At 38.0% G+C, this 16770-nt stretch overlaps 2 protein-coding genes across 2 annotated transcripts; both read left to right on the top strand.

Annotated features, from left to right (window-relative positions):
- Window positions 1–356: 356 nt before the first annotated feature.
- Window positions 357–8535, top strand: tspan34a (tetraspanin 34a). The gene is made up of 8 exons (XM_084715571.1): window positions 357–429; window positions 2118–2203; window positions 4031–4246; window positions 5180–5254; window positions 5373–5480; window positions 6572–6721; window positions 6834–6926; window positions 7821–8535. Exons 2-8 carry the CDS (start codon window positions 2147–2149, stop codon window positions 7875–7877), a joined length of 756 nt encoding a protein of 251 aa, XP_084571697.1. The 5' UTR covers window positions 357–429; window positions 2118–2146; the 3' UTR covers window positions 7878–8535.
- A 4067-nt stretch (window positions 8536–12602) lies between these two features.
- Window positions 12603–16411, top strand: dand5 (DAN domain family, member 5). Its single transcript, XM_084713223.1, has 2 exons — window positions 12603–14004; window positions 15317–16411. Exons 1-2 carry the CDS (start codon window positions 13531–13533, stop codon window positions 15620–15622), a joined length of 780 nt encoding a protein of 259 aa, XP_084569349.1. The 5' UTR covers window positions 12603–13530; the 3' UTR covers window positions 15623–16411.
- Window positions 16412–16770: the final 359 nt, after the last annotated feature.

Below are 16770 nucleotides of genomic sequence, written 5' to 3'. Positions count from 1 at the left end.
ATTATTTGATTCCTTGACTCTTAGTTAAGGATTTAGCTCCTCTTTTTGAAATGGCTCTTTATTTTGAGCTCTGTCTTGAATGTAATAAATCATTAATGTTAATCAATATTGTTATTTGACCCTGACTTGGTTGTAAAGTTTCTATCATAAAAGTTTATTTTATATATTTTAAATGGACTTTGGTCACCAGGAAATGTTGCTTACCCTAAATGCAAAGTTGGTGACGTGTAGGGCATGAACTCACTATTTCCCCCTTCCCTCTCTCTCTCTCTCTCTCTCTCTCTCTCTCTCTGTGTGTGTGTGTGTGTGTGTGTGTGTGTGTGTGTGTGTGTGTGAAACCTGTGAGAAGATAAAGGGGCATGTGAATGCCTCTTTGAGCAGACTGATTGATCAGAGCTCAGCGGACAGACGGACTTCACTGCTGTACAGGTAGGAGCTTCATGGTTTTTCATACTTTTAACAAACTATATAATAAACAACTGAAAAACTTTTATTTACACTAAAAACACTTTAAAGCGAATATACACATGACATGATCGGTATTTTTTGCCAGAGAGAAAAGTAAGTTAACAAAGACTTAAGGGGTAATTTGTTTTAAAGACAGCAATCCAATACAAATACATACATCATACACAGCAGTATACATTAGACACATCATTATCTTCAGGGTTTCTGCAGGTTTCAGCAAGTCAAATTTTAGACTTTTGAAGACTGTATATATATATATATGTATATATATATATATGTATGTTTGTATGTATATATGACCAATTTAAATATGAAAACTATATATATATATATAAGTATTTTTCACATTTGAAATGTGAAATATATATATATGTATATATATATATATATATATATATATATATATATATATATATATATATACAGTAGTAGTATACAAGTAGTTTTCACATTTAAATTGGTAACACTATATTTTAACAGCTAACAGACTGAATAAGCTAAATATCATCCAACTCAGCTCTCTTTAACAATATAGCTATGTAAGGCAGAGGAAACTCCTTTAGTTGTTACATCTCCAATAACAGAGCCTAAACTGTTTTCTTTGACTTTTCAAGTTGCATTAAAAACCTTTATTTGTCGTGTTTTACTGTCTCGATGCTTCCATTACATGTATCCTATTCAAATAAACAGCATGTGATTTTTCTGGTGTTATGGAAGCATTTTATTTCCTCTTGGAAAGAAGGCAACCTGTGCCAGTCAGGTTCTCATCACAGCTGCAATAAGGAAGAAAATAAAGATCGATAACTATAAAACTGAGCTCCTGTCTCTGACATAGTAAACAATCGGAAACAAAGTTGTTTTGCAAGATTGGGGACAGGGTGTGGGTGTTTTATGGCTCTTCTGAGCTACTTGAAGTGTAACTACCAGTAAGCAGATAAGTTGTCTTTCCATTAATCATGAACTCATCAGAGGGCCTTTGATGAAGTGGGGCTTGATTATGACCTACTTACATGTCATCTTTTAAACCTTGATTTCACAAATTTTATGACATATACTGCAAATTCAATCTTTGGACTCTCTCAACAATGTAAAGGACAGTGTCTCTGTCTATGTTAATATAGATATGGGTTATGATTTTATGGTACAATTGATTTAGTGTCATGATACCATAAAACTGCATATGCAGTCTTCCAGTAAAGTTCATAAAACTGGAGGAAGTGAATTTTCCCCCTCTGCAACAGATGGAGTCCTGTGTGTTAAGAGGAAACCTGCAAACATGCCATGTGATCCAATCATGTACTTCAAAATCCTTTAAATAACTTAACTTAAACAAAGGATGAAGGGTGGCTATGAACAAATCACTTCTCACACATCAACCGAAACCATGGATTACGTCAACGTCAAACACTTTTTATTTATTTAGAGGAGATTAAGACCCTGTCTGTTTTTCTGCCAGTGACTGTGGTTAATGTATAACCAGTAAATGCCATTTGACCCATGTTGGTGCTCGTGTTGTAAGCCATTGATTTTCATATGAGAGGTAAAATGCAAAGTTGTCTAATCCTCTACACAATAAATAAGGAACTATGACCAAGCCATCATTTAGTTAGCAGCTAAATTAATTTATGTGTTTTCTTTTTTTTTAACAGGGTGGATTAAAAAAAAAAAAACTGCCAAGATGTGTTGCTCCGGCTTTCTCAAACTGATGATGTTTATCTTCAATGGCGGCATCTTTGTAAGTTGGAATGAAGAAAACTGCTAATTTTCTGTCTCTGCTGTCCAGCTCTATGTAGGCCTGGTCCCACAGGAAAACAGACTAGACAGCTTTCATTGCACACATTATAATGTATCAAAGAGTGCAAGCTAGCTATTCCCTTTGCCTTTGTAAAAAAAAAAAAAAAAAAATCTTCCTTACAGTCTAAACTGGAAAGACATACTTGCTGAGAAAAATATACAAGAAGATCAACATCACTGTCATGTCTGCATGCTTCAGATGAAGCTACAGTGAGGGAAGGGTTAGTTTAACTTAGCAAAAAGACTGGAAAGAAGGGGAAAGAGCAAGCCTGTCTGAAAGTAACAAAATGATTGATTGTACAGTATATAATATAGTATTTATGTCCTTTATGTATCTTTATACACAGTCTAACAAAATCCAGCATGTCTAGAACTAATCAGTCACTCCCTAATAGTTTCTGCTGGTTGCCTGGCAGCCAAAGACTCCAGCAAGTCACTGCTAAATAACAGTATACAACCCACCATGAAACCACAACTTGCAGCAGAAAGTTGTTTTTATCAGGGTGAACATATTTTCAAAACCCCAAACCCATAAGTGTACTGCATGTTCATGCACACACAATATGAATGTGTTCGTGCACATACATATCAGATGGGGGACGGTTATTGTAGCGCTAGCATACTTACCAAGGGTGCATTTCATCACCGTGGATGCAAACAACACAGCCAGGGGCTTAACAAAGGAAGGATGGCGCTACATGCTTGAGCAGTGTGGTTCACATGTGTATCACATACAGCTGCAGCCACACTTCATAGAGATTTGGCATCTCACCTTTTTTTTCTGATTGAAAGTGCTGCTCCTTGCGAAGATGCAAAAGATACACGGGGAAAATGATCTGACACTCTGACACTGATATCTAATCAACAACATGGCACCTCTCATTACAGTTTCATCGTCTTTATGTGTAAATATGTCCCAGATACAAAAAAGGGCAGTGTTTTCCAGTGTTTTTCTTTATTTCTTTCCTCTTTCTCTCGCCCTCCCCTCTCTCTTTCTCTGAATGAGAAAACTCACACTGATCTCTGGTTACATCTCTTTTCTTCCTTTCAAAACTCTTTTGCAAACTCAGTGTAGAACGATAGGGCAGGTAGCCATGCACAGGTACAAGCACGCTGTAAGGCCTGAGCTTGCTCGTAAATGGTTAGCTCAGGTTCAGTGAAGACAGATTTCACCCAGAGCCAGCTTATTATGCTTTCTGTTTCTCTTCAGCATGACAGCAATTAGCATACTGACAAGTTCTGTCAGAAAAGGCTGATTGCATCCTGGCCTGTGATGCTTACCTCTGACGCAACAGCCTTGACAACAACACATTGATTGAATCAATCAAAGACGTGTGGTGCCGAACATGATAAAAATATTTCAAGCGTTTAAGTGAAAACGAGTTCAAATTTTATAATTATTATTTTAAGACTTCATTAGTAGGATTAGGGTTAGGTTCTAGGCTTTTTCTTTTCAAACACAGCCTATTCTAAAATGTTATCAGGCTGAACTCCTGCTCACCTGACCTCTCATATCTATAGTTCAAACTCTCACCAGAGAACATTTTTTTTTAAATATTGTGTGCTTAAAGTCTTTTATGGTACAACTCAGCATGCCTTTTAGCAATTTCTCTTAGCTATTGCCTGTTTATAAAAAGATGTACCTCCTTTCACCACTGTCTGTCAGGCATCTTTTCAATATTTTATCATCTCTGTGTTTTATTACCATGTGCATTTACTGTCTTCGATTTATTCTTTTCTCTCTGTTTTTTCCTCACTCATCATGCAGGTGGCAGGTGCAGCCATCCTGGGTGTGGGAGTGTGGGTGAAAGTGGACAGTGGTTCTCTGCTGGGTTTACTGGATAGCGTGGAGGACCTACCGTCTGGGTTGTCGCATCTGGTCAATATCAGCTACCTGCTCATTGCAGTGGGTGCTGTGCTGCTGGTCATTGGCTTCCTGGGCTGCTGCGGAGCTGTCAGGGAGAGCAAGTGTATGCTGCTGACGGTGAGCCACGTTTGAGCTCAAGAGCTCAACACACTGAAGGAATTCATTTTTGGGAAAGTTTGTAGAAAAAAAAGATCATCCCCTGTATCTACCTTCCTCATGTTTGAAATAATGCAACAGTTCTTATTGCTTAAGACTGAAAGACTGTATTTTTAAGGTCATATTAACATAAACTGAGGCAGTCGTAGACCAGAATTTCCTGTGGTCTGTAAATTAAAGCCACTTTTTTTTCCCCAGAGGAGTCTGATTGTTTTGGACAGAACAATATTTGGCTTATATAACAGCGATTTACCATCAGAAAAGTCTGTCTGACAGCAAGCTGAAGCTGTGAAAACGTTCTAAATATAGCCTACACTCAAACTGATACTGATTTCTTTGGGAAGGCCTTCTTTTAAGTCACTGTTTTGCTGCTGACCCTGTCCACAGCAGTACATTGCTTAGCTTCCTACACCTGTACTCCTGCTGCTTAATACATAATGTATTATTAAGTCTTATCAAATTAAATGAAAATCTCCTGTGGTATTATTAGATCTCTTCAAAGTGACATAAACATCTATCTTTTTAAATAAAAATAATTTAATTAAAACTGGAGACACTGCGACCACAATATCACTCAAGAATGATCATTTTCGCATCACCAGTTTCACTTTAGCTGAAAGAACTTTTAGACCAGACCAGGGTGTCTCTGCAGCATTATAGTAATTCATTCTAATTCTGTTTTGTTACTCATTTTTCATTTATCCTAAACTTGTAGCCTCTGCAATTGGGATGTTGATCATTCTGCAGTTTCTATAATATTTCAATTAATTGTGCAGCCCTAAACTTACTGTCTGCTTAAAAGTTGCCTGTTTCTCACTCTGTTGGTGAGACCTGATTTTATGCATGATATAATGAGAAGTTTACAGTGTCATTTATCACTTTCTCCCCATGCAGTTCTTCAGTATTGTGCTGATTATCTTCCTCATCGAGGTTGCGGGAGCTGTGGTGCTGCTTGTCTTCCAGGGTTTGGTAAGTGGCTCTCAAAACTAAAACGAGATCTCCTCAGCAATAATCAGCAAGTTCAAACATCCTGAAGAGCTTTGCTGAAATGGACCGAGTATAATGATTTTCAACTTGCTCACCTCAGGCTGATCAGCTTCTTGCCTCTCTTGATAAAGACGTTAGAAGGAACATTAGAGAGCAGTATGGAAAAGACAGCGGCCTGACTGAACTCTGGAACGCCACCATGGACGAGGTAAAATATGTTTAACTCACTTTGTGAGTAAATATAAATTTCAGTTCGCTCTTTGAGCGTACACCTCAGTCAACACCATGGGTGCAGATTTCACTACAGTTTAGGATTGTGTGTGAAGTGGAGCAGAGTGAATCTGCTGTCTCTGTTTTGATTGCAGTTTGCACTTATTACATGAATATGTGCTACAAGCCAAGGGAAGTAGAGAACAGGTTTTAGCTCCGCTTCCTACATTATTTTATGCTGTTGACAAGGTTCATTATTAGACGTTAGGTCACCTCAATTTATGAGAATTATTAACATTAAAATACCCTCAGCAGTCTTTTAAGTGGGCAGACTGTTAAACCAGACTGCATTCTAAAAGCAGGTGTTTTATGGTCGGGCTTTATATTTAACATTTAATACTTTAGTTACACCATCAGAAAGACTCTTTTCTGGCTTGCTTGGATCTACAGGCACAATCAGCAGACATGTCATTTACTCAGAAACATCATTAACTAACCTGTGATGCAGTGTTTGCTACAGATGAACATTAGACTTATTGACTGTTTTAACCAGGAGAAAGAGATGTGTAGATGTGTTTCAGTGTGAATTATTTCAAAATAATGTATTGTGGGGGCACAACTTCATGTTTTTTAGAAGTTAGGGTGGAAGCATCCCCATTAACTAACCTATGATGAAGTGTTTGACATATATGTACACTACATGGATTAACTGGCCCTGCACTACAGCTCTGCTTGTTTTCACCAGATGAAAATAACACATGAATGTGTTCATGTGTGAATTATTTTCAAAGTGGAGTTGACTTTTAAATATTTACTTTCAGTTCCTTTTAAAAAAAAGTAATTAACTTTGCCTCCGTCCCACCTGGGATCTGTGCTCAACGGGTCCAACACTAACAATTATTTGATTTCTTGATTTATATATCCTTCTGTCTTTGTTAGGTGAAAAAATAACCCCATGCTGATGTTCTTTTACCAAATTTTGCAGGAATGTGTAAAAATGTAAAACCTAATTCTTCTGTCCCATCTAGTAGCATTACAGCAGTATGTATTTTTGTGTGTGTGTTGTAACCCTTTGTGGTTTCATTCTAGCTGAAGTGCTGCGGATTCAAGAACTACACAGATTTTGATGGCTCGCCTTTTTACAATAACCATGGAGGGATGGTTTATCCACTCACATGCTGCAATGCAACCATTACCGGAGATTCAGGGATATGTGATGCACGCACTGCAGAGAATTCGGTACGAGACCAAGTCACTTTTGATTTAACTTTGTGCATGTCGGCAATAAAAGTTGTGATAAAATGCAACAGCCATTCCCTATCCCTGCTAAAACCTGTTGTTTCTCCTCCAGGATATTGAGGGCTGCTTTAACAAGCTGCTGCAGCTGATTGAGGACAACGCTGTGCTGATTGCAGCTGTGGCTCTAGGAATCACTGCTCTTGAGGTATAGAAAACCAAGTCAAACAGCCCAGGTTGTTTGCATTTTTTTGTACTCTGGCCAAATAATTTCTTTTACAGGGTGGTATTTGAGCCAAATATCTCAAAATTGTCTTTTGATCTACTTCAGAGAACCTGAATCTGCAGCTTTACCAGTTTTGGTTCAGTGTTACTGCTCTCAAAGCATTGTTTCCAGTTGTTTTTGTAAAAAAAAACAAAAACAAAAAAGCATTAAAAACTCAAGAACACTACCAGCTCTGACCTGACAGCAGACACAGACACAGTTAACTGGTGAGTGTAGTGGAGCATTTAGCAGCTTAAGAGCCAGATATTTCCCTCAGGAGTTGGTGAGGAGAGCTAAATGGAGAGTGAATATTGGACTTAAATTAGTCAGCTGGATACAAACAAGACTCCAAATGAATGATAATGTTGCTCCGTAACTGCTGCATGTGTCGATAAGCAACTTTTTGCAATTTCAACTCAGAGGGTGTGTCTGATGATGTGTCATTGTTGTGTTCACAATAATTTCGACTGCACACAAGTGACCGAAAATGTAATTTATATACTGTATATATACATTTAAATATATTCATTCATCGTTTGAAATTTTTAAATTTGTGACAAGCCAAAAATGTTCACTGTCATGTCATAGTAGCCACTTGAGGCCATGCTTTGTCCTGTTACACAGCACAGCAGAAATAATTAGAGGATGGTCCAGTAGGCTTGTATCCTCTCATGAACCCTAAATTTAGGCTGTTATGATGCCTTATGTCTCTATAATTTAATATCCTCCAGAAGTATATCAACATTTACAGTCTATAACCTGTTCTCTGATGTATTAAACTGTGTTTAGATGATGCACTGATGTGTTGATGACGTTTTGATGAACTTGTCTTTACAGATTGCTGCCATGGTGGTTTCGATGGTTCTCTACAAACAGATTGGCACCAAGGCGTAATGTTTCCTGTTTTTACATGAGATAACAACATTGTGATTGGTGGAGAAATTTTACTTGTAAGCTGTTTCTTTTCTGAACAGTACAATGTTTTTTTTTATTTGATTCAAAATGAACTGATTAACAGACTTTAGTGCTCTACATGTGTTATTGATATGCAAAGCATTAAAATCAAAGTTGAGAGGTCATCAGTGGAGCTGGTGTCTAAAACTATATCTGTACACATTTATACTGTGATTTATTTATGTTTTAAGAAGGGCTGTCAACTTACATTATTTGTGTTGATACATATCGTTAGTAATGTGTAATGATGCACAGGGCAACCAGGGAAGTCTTGTCAGTTGTTTATGTCTGTCAAATTCACTGCAGGAATATAATACATTTATTTTTGTACATTTGATCATATTGAAGTAATAAATATAATGATCTTGACCTTTTCTTTTTTTTCAATTTTTGCATGATTCTGATCTTCTTTAGTAAATTTTCATAGGCATATGTTAATATGTTAAGTTGGTCAACATGTAATATGTAAATGCAGGCCTATCAAGATGAAAAGTAAAACTATGTATATACAAAACAAATGTAAAACTATGCCACATGTTAGAATTTATATGTGGGCCTGTGAGTAAGATGTCATTAAAGATTCCAAGTCTACAATCAACTGCATGTTTGGAGGCATTTATTTGTTAAGAAAGTCCAAATGACTTTCTGCAGACTATACCAGCTTTCCTTCCGGATTTCCTACAAAACTTTCTACACAAGTAAAAAAACTTCTTGTGCAAAAGGGTTTTTGCTTTACTATGCATCATATTATGATTCTGATACGTCCTTAGCAGAGAAAACATTTGGAAGAGTTCAAGATTTAAAGATGCTGTAGGCGAGATTCACTGGCACTAGATGTTGCAGTAGACCACCAGCATCTCAGATAAATGGGGCTTTCCATTGGTACTTTTGGCTGCGCCACGTTGATTTGCATTTCCATCACCACTTGTAACGCACCAAGCTGTGCTGAGTTGCCCCCATGATGGACCATCTCTGGAGTCAGGCCAAAGAGAGCCCAACCCGCCTCCAAGCGGGCTGTTGAACTATTCTTTACAGTGTCTTTAATACATGACTTTGTCAAAACTCGATTGGTCAATCATAGCACTGTAACGTCTATTATTTCTTTACGACAGACAGATGCTATCAAGAACAAACCATTGATATGGACACAGTGTACACTCTGGAGGAGTAATAAATAGATATAGATATTGGAATCAGTGAAATAAGCTTAAAAACAATATCTTGTGTCAAATTATTGATTCTTTTTTGGTAAGTGGATGTTTAATTAGCAGAATAACGGACAGTGAGCATGTCATTATTGTGAAATAAACTCTTGAATGATTCAAGAACTGCACGACCCTGTTGAGCATCATTTCATATTATTACATGACTTTGTTAAATACTCAGTTCTGATCAATTAACTCCAGCATTCTGTGGACTGTTATTAAAGTATAGCAGACTGCTGCACTTCCCCTCAGCTCTGTGGAGATTCATAAAGACTTATAGCTCATTGTTTTGTTTTTCAGTCTGCAACGTCACTGTGTTGCTTCACTCACACCACTCACATTTTGTACATTACCTGTCCAACACCAAACAACTGACAGAAGTTAGCAGCTAGCGATCAGAGGAGAGACAGATTCTGGATTTAGGTAGGGGTTAGACACAACTAACACAACACAACCGAATGCTGATTTTACTCTGTTACTGCTGCATCCATAAGTAAGCAGCTGTTCACCAAATCAACGTTATTTGGTGGCTGACGTCAGAGTTGTATTAAGGGTTTGTTTTCCGCTGCCAATATGTGACCAAGAACTCGGTTAATACAGGTTTAAAGGTGGGAAGTGACTGAGAGCTTACAGGTGAAACTCAGGAATTATGGTCTGTTTTTCAAAATCATGAGTTTATACATGTACTGCAGTTCAAATATTTGCTTACCAGTCCTTGTTGGCTTTAGTTTTTCTCTTGCTTTTCTTTTCATTTGTGGAGGCACTACTGACATTTTATCTGTGCATGCTGGGTAAGAAAAGGAGCAAGTGATTGTTCAGTTTTTTGCATTAACCCTTCCACCACAAACACACATCTTCGTGTTTTTTTTCCCTACTTTTAAATTCCTCAACAGTGCTACTTATTTAGTTGCTTGCTGTACATGTGGCAGGTCATTAGTACCATTAGCTGAGCTTATAAGGTTGGATCTTATCAACAGATAATATGAATGAGCAGCTCATAAAATGCATTGGGGAATGTAAAGGTGAGTGTCTAGCCTTTTGGAACTGCTTCAGTTTCCGTGTAAATAAATGACATTTCAACATGTTAACTGCTGCTGAAAACAGGTTACAGGTTTCATAAAACGACGGTATGCTGAATGAAGTCTAGTCAGTGAAGTTGAGTGTGTGGTCACTGTTGTCTGCTGAAGCAGCAGGTTCACCTGTCACATGCTGTGCCAAAGATCCCTGATGACCGTCCTCAGTGGCGTCATAATCTGAATATAGTCTCACCTTTGTTGTCATCATAAAACGATTTGAACTGAAGTTCATCCAACATGTGACTCAAAACTTCATATTGTTTTTCCATGTGTTAAACAATATCAGTATCTGTTGCTTGTGAGCGTTTGTGTAAAACTGGAGTTGAAACAGACAGACACACCAAGTGGCACCTGTTTAAAGGATTTCTTCCTCAGACTTCTGATAAATACAGAAAGTCAGCATTTTAAATACTCATAATCCATATTATGTGGAAGATGATGAATATTCAGTGTATTGATAATGGGATTCTTTGTCTCTAAGTTGTGAGGAAGGAAGATGACTGTAAGTTTGAGTGTAAAATCAATGGCACATTGTACTCAGAAGTAAGTTACTGTGCTTACATATTGTTAACATCTGAAGAAGGAAAGATTGAATCACCACTGTCATGGAACCAGCAACTGTTGTTTTTGCATGTAAGGCAAGACACTGTGACCTTCAGAGAGCACTGTGACTGAGTCTTCTCTCCGTTCTGAATGAAGTAAAGAGATTTGTTTCATCACACTGTCTTGGTAATTCTTTAGAGAACTAGCAACTCTCACTAGCGAAGAATTTACCATACAGTTTCTATTTCCAACACAAAATAGAATCTTTTGATTTATAAAACAAACGTATTTTAGCTAAAAATTAAGAGAGAGAGAGATGGAAAGTACAGTATGAGGATGTGGAAATATTTAATTATCATTTTGACCCTTTGTAGGCAAACCAGTTACATTGTCAATGGATATTACATTAAAAAATTAAAAAAATTGCCTGATGTAACATGACTCCCAGTATGAACCACACCCACTCCTGGACTTTTATCCGAATACAGAAACAGAGACAGACAATTTTGTTGGTCAAACAGATACAGATACAAATGTCTGTGCACAGTATATACTAATCACATAGCCTGTAAAAGTGAACTAATTCTGTATTGTTTTGCTTGTTGGATTACTTTTGTATTTTAGATCTGTCTCAGTTTATACATTGTACTATCCTTGCAGTTTTCATGCTGTGTGTTAATGTGCATTTTATTAACAGTGAAGCACTTTATTTAGTTACAATTAAGCACATACCACCTCTGTGGTGGCACAGGCTCAGCCTGGCCTTTTAATAGTTCCACCTTTGTAGACCTTTCTTCTTTAGACGATCCAACCTGAGACTCAAGACGCAGCTCACACATTGAAAAGTTTCCTTAACAGTTTTTGTACTCATAGTGTTTACTTTACACCATGCATTCTTTTTATCTGGTTTTACTGACTTTATTCTTTGGGCAAAATCACTGGTAGAAGCGGGAAGTTGTGCAAAATAAAGTCAATGGTCTTGAGAGGAAAAAAAGGTTTCTGCTTCTGAACTGAGTTTCCTCTTTCTGAGAACAGGATTCATCATCATTTTGAAGGCTGTCTTTGAACTGACACATTAAACTCCAGTGAGAAACCGAGACAAAGTGATATTTCAACAGTTCTTTCAAAAAATCTTTTAAAATGTGATCCATAGTTCACTGAGAACCGTGTGTCTTGAGTAATGAGAAAGCAGTGGGACAAGCAGGGGAGATAATACTTTGTAAACTCTGCCCTCTTGTGGAAAATATATATTCTGCAGTTAGTGGAAATGATTTTCACATATTAATACTGAACACATTCTCACACATTCTAGATTACTGTATTGACATTGCAAGTAGTCACTAAAGTTGGACCTATAGATCTCACCAACCGCTGTGTGATTGTTCCAGGTCATTCAGTGTGAGAAAGTCTTCAGACTGCAGACTGTGAGTCGTTTAACTCTCCCATCTTGTGTCTATCTGGACCATCATCTTAAGTGATCATTGGGAAACAGACATGGAGAAGAGTCAATGTGAGAAAGTGCCTCTTTACATCAACGTCTCTATGAGAAACTCAAACACCATTTGTATTATAACCTTGTCAGCCAGTCGACCTTCCACTGCCAGTGTGTGTGATCAGGTCACGGGTGACAGAGCCCACTGAAGTCTAATGGTGTAATGATGGGACGTTAAGGGAGAGGCTGAGAAGATGCTGGTGGAAATAAATGGACAGGAGACGGCCTGTTTACACAAAGTGCATAAAGTCATTATTGCTTTACAGCCAAAGGTAATAAAAACACCTGCAACTGAATAAGAAGTGTTTTATTGTTGAGTAGATAGCATCAGTCTTCCTGAAAATAAGGGCTGGGATACAAAAAGTTTTAGTTTTAGTTCAGTAAATGATTTATTCTCTGTATCAAGTTTAATGGCTTTTGGTCAGTGGTTGAAAATCAGAATGCAAGTTGGGTATACTCCCACTGGACAGGAAGGATATGAAAAATTGCAATTAGAAAAGTAAAGTAACTAGTAACTAAAGCTGTCAGACAAATGTAACGGAGGAAAAAGGAGAATATTTGCCTCTGAGATGTAACTGAGTACAAGTAACTGAGAGAGTCTATGCATTATTTTTGGGAAAATCCAGCATTGTCTGCCTTTAAGTTAAGTACTTGAGTAAATGTATTTAGTTGCATTTCACCACTTTTAAACACTAATGGGAGATTTAAAAAAAAAAACATCAAAAGAGTAAATATCTTTTGGAAGATACCTCCTGTAGCTCAGGGACATTATGAATCTATGCAAAAAGGTGCATTGAAGCTGTTCTGGCTGCTCACTGTTGTTTTTTTCCTTTAATTTTTCACCCAACTCTATTTAAAAAAAAAAAAAAAAAAAGTTTAGATATACAAAAGTGATTTACTCAACTAAAAATCTGTATCCATGCAATCAGCCTCAGAGTTTTTATGACCACATTTTTAATGCTCACCTTGAAACTGAAATCCTCTGAGTCTGGCAGCCATCCACAACCTGTAGTTTTAAGCTTGGTGTGATGTCTGGTCTGGCGTGGGAATTGTGACACCTTCTTTGCATTAAAGCACAGGTGAGAACTGGCAGCTACATATATAAAAGACTCCCTCCATCACACTGACAAAGCACTGACAGCAAGGTTGTCATTTGGAACCTTGAACCAAACCACCAGACGAAAATTTTTTCAAATACATCTTTGGAAACTTTTGCTGTAACTTTTTAATTTTTTAAATTACTCAGTTTTTAGAAGCATCTCTTTTTGTGTCAAAGAATGGCTTTCCTTCTCAGCCTGATTCTTTTGGCAAGTTGGACAGCGGTCGCTCTTACATTCCCGCACAATACCTTTGACAACATAGTGACAAGAGTCGAGTTTGAATCATCTGGCAGCGGACCAGATGAACCTACACAGGGAGTAGTTAAGGTCGTGCAGCTGGACCCTCGTGCCCTGGCCCAGTCAGGGTTCTTCAGAAGGGGGCTGATCCCGAGAAGAGCCCCGTTCCTCAGCTCCAGAATGGCCTTCCCCGCTTTCCTGTCCCATGGGCGTGCAGGTTCGGCCCCAAAGACCCCAGTGAGTCCACTGAACCACCTGCAACCTAAAGCCTCCAGCACTGAGATGGAGGTAAAGAAGAAGCAGGGCCTGCAGATGTGGCAGAGAGCCATAAACAAAGGAGATAAGATGACCATGTCCCTGCCCGTCAACCTGAAGGACACTAAACAGACATGCGCTGCTGTACCCTTCACTCAGGTATGAGGCAACAATTTTTTAACGTTATAATTTAAACATGTTTGTTTTGGTGAGCCTGTACTTCTGAAAATTTTGCTCTTTGCTCTTTTTTATAACATTACTTCTAGTTAAGAATTAAAAGCCAGATTAGAAAGATAGGCCTTTACTTTCCTTTTAAAAATCACCTACCACTAACTTGACAGAAATCTTCCCCTTTTGCTGGTGTTAAGAGAATTGCAGATTAGTGTTTTGATCATTGAGGGTAATGAATATGATGAATAAGCTGCTGTTTGTGACTATGACACAGCACCAACACAGCTGTGCGTCATGCAGTTATGGCCTGTATTTAAGCACTTTGTTGCTTTACGGTTGAAGTCCCAGTGGGCATTTTTTCCATTGAAAAGACATTTAAAAAACAAGTCGTTGATGAAAAGATGTTCAGAAAAGGTAAAAGTTCTTTCACAGACATTGACTGAATGTTCACACTTAGACCATATTTCACCAGGATTTGCAGCAGTGACATTTTTAATCCTCTACAATGTGCAAATAACCCACCCATCCATCCCGGTGCATATACAGTAGCCAGAGCTGTGACCAATCCGTTGAAATTACAGTTTTGTCTAGACACATTTCAATTCCCATAAAATCTGACTTTGGATAAATATCTTCACATTAATCAATATCATCTCTGTCAATGTACAACTGATCCAACCACCAAAACGATTAAACAAATTTGTTTTTTGTGATGCACTGATGTTGTAATTGCATTTTAGCTGGTTGAAAAGAGCTCCCAGATATTCAGACTGAATATATCAATGTTGAAAACCCCCTTAAAGCTCACTGGGACGTCTTGAGAAAGGTCCTTGTGACCAAAACTTGTTTAATAGATGAATGCAGAGATGTTAAGTGTGTAACTTTCTGTGTGACTTTTTTTCTTTGAAATGGACTTTTGGGGGATTTGATTCCCTGCACCAAAAAACAGACAAAGCAAGTGGTGTGCATGTTGCGTTCTACTCATCCACCATGCGTTATGCCAGCATTTTATGTTCTTTCTCTGCCAAATAGATGTCTGTGCAACACATGAACAAGAGCATTAAAAAGAGTGATTCTTTACACAGACAAATATAATATAGCAATATTAGGAACGGTTTCAGTGGCAATAAGAGAGGCGTCTTTTCTCTCATAAAGATTATTATTACGGCTCTGGTGGATGATTAGCTGTTGTAGAATTACATAAACACAAAGTATTGATTTTTAAACCCTCAAGAGGTAAAGGCTGAAAGTATTGCTGTGATATTTAATCTAATCTTGTGTCTCTCTGTCATCCTAACAGCATGTAACAGCAGACGGATGTGACACAGTAACAGTACACAACAAGCTGTGTTTCGGCCAGTGCAGTTCCCTGTTTGTCCCATCCGAGGGGGAGTTTGCAGGGCTGGGGACTGGGGCAGGGGCCCTCCTTCACCACCGCGGGGCCCCGTGCTCTCGTTGCGCCCCATCCAAAGCTCACACTGTGGTCGTGCCCCTGCGCTGTGGAGCTGAGGTCCGGGAGAGGAGAGTGATGGTGGTGGAGGAGTGCAAGTGTGAAACGAGCCGTGAGCAGAAGAGTGCTGAGGCTGCAGCTTCTACACACCTGTAACTGCGCTACAGCTGTCGTAACAAAAATACATGAGAGTTCTGTTTTCTGTAGTGATTTGCTACAATCTAAAGGGACGGTCAACCCACAATCAAAATTACAAATCTTTCCTCTTACCTGTAAAGCTATTTATGCATTCAGGAGTGTCAGACTCAATTTGTTCCCAGGCCACATCAGCATTATGGTTGCTCTCAAAGTGCAGGATATAAATGAAAGCAATATAAATGTACCAACTTGTTTTCATGTTAGATAATTGCCTCTGCATTTGATTATTATTAGTTTTAAAGATAACTTAATGATTAATACGTAGCCCTGAAAGCAGAAGTCTGTGAAAAATAATGGACAACAGTGTACGATTATTACAGTTTTTATTTTTTTATGAAATCTACAAAGTGGTAAACTGCAATGATTTTTCAATTGTTAGCCAACCATTAAATTAATTACCAGCTAATCTGATAATTGATTAACCAGTTTCCATATTTTTTAAAAGTCAAAATTCTCTGATTCCACCTTCTCAAATGTGAATATTCTCTGGTTTCTGTAGTCCTCTTTGACAGCAGACTGGGTTGTGGACAGAACAAGACCTGAGGATGTCATGGTGGACTTTGGGAAACAATGATCAATGTTTTTCATTATAGACTAAACAATAAATTCATTAAAAATACTTGACAGGTTAGTTGCATTCCGACAAAGGTGGTATAAGTAATAAACTCAAAATAACATGAGAGCCATATAAAATAAGGTGCTAGGTAGGGAGGCCTTGAGTTTGACACATGTAATCTAGATTATTTCGGTGTGAGCTGCAGAGTTTTGGAAATATCATTCGTAGATTTGTCTGCCTTGTCTCAAATTTAAAGGAACTAGATGCCACTCTGTGTGTGTTGTTCAAAGCGCCGCAAGAATACATTTGAAAAGCTCAACAGCAATGTCTCTTTCCTGAAATCAGGACCCAGTAACTGAAGATAATCTACAGACTTTGTGTTGAGCAGTTTCATGATGGAACTATTTTCTTTCTATAGTCGAAGGAAAGACAGCAGAAACTCTGCAACCCACAGAAAAATAATCTAGATGGATGAATAGTCCTACAGGCCAGAGGAAAAATCTGTATTTTTGATTTTTGGGGCACAGTGTCCCTTTAAGTGTTTTGTTTA

The sequence above is a fragment of the Lutjanus erythropterus genome, chromosome 3 (assembly GCF_056507025.1).
Source record: "Lutjanus erythropterus isolate fLutEry1 chromosome 3, fLutEry1.hap2, whole genome shotgun sequence".
In the NCBI taxonomy this organism is placed as follows: domain Eukaryota; kingdom Metazoa; phylum Chordata; class Actinopteri; order Lutjaniformes; family Lutjanidae; genus Lutjanus; species Lutjanus erythropterus.
The sequence above is the reverse complement of the archived record's forward strand: the minus strand, read 5'-3'. Positions and strand labels throughout refer to the sequence as shown.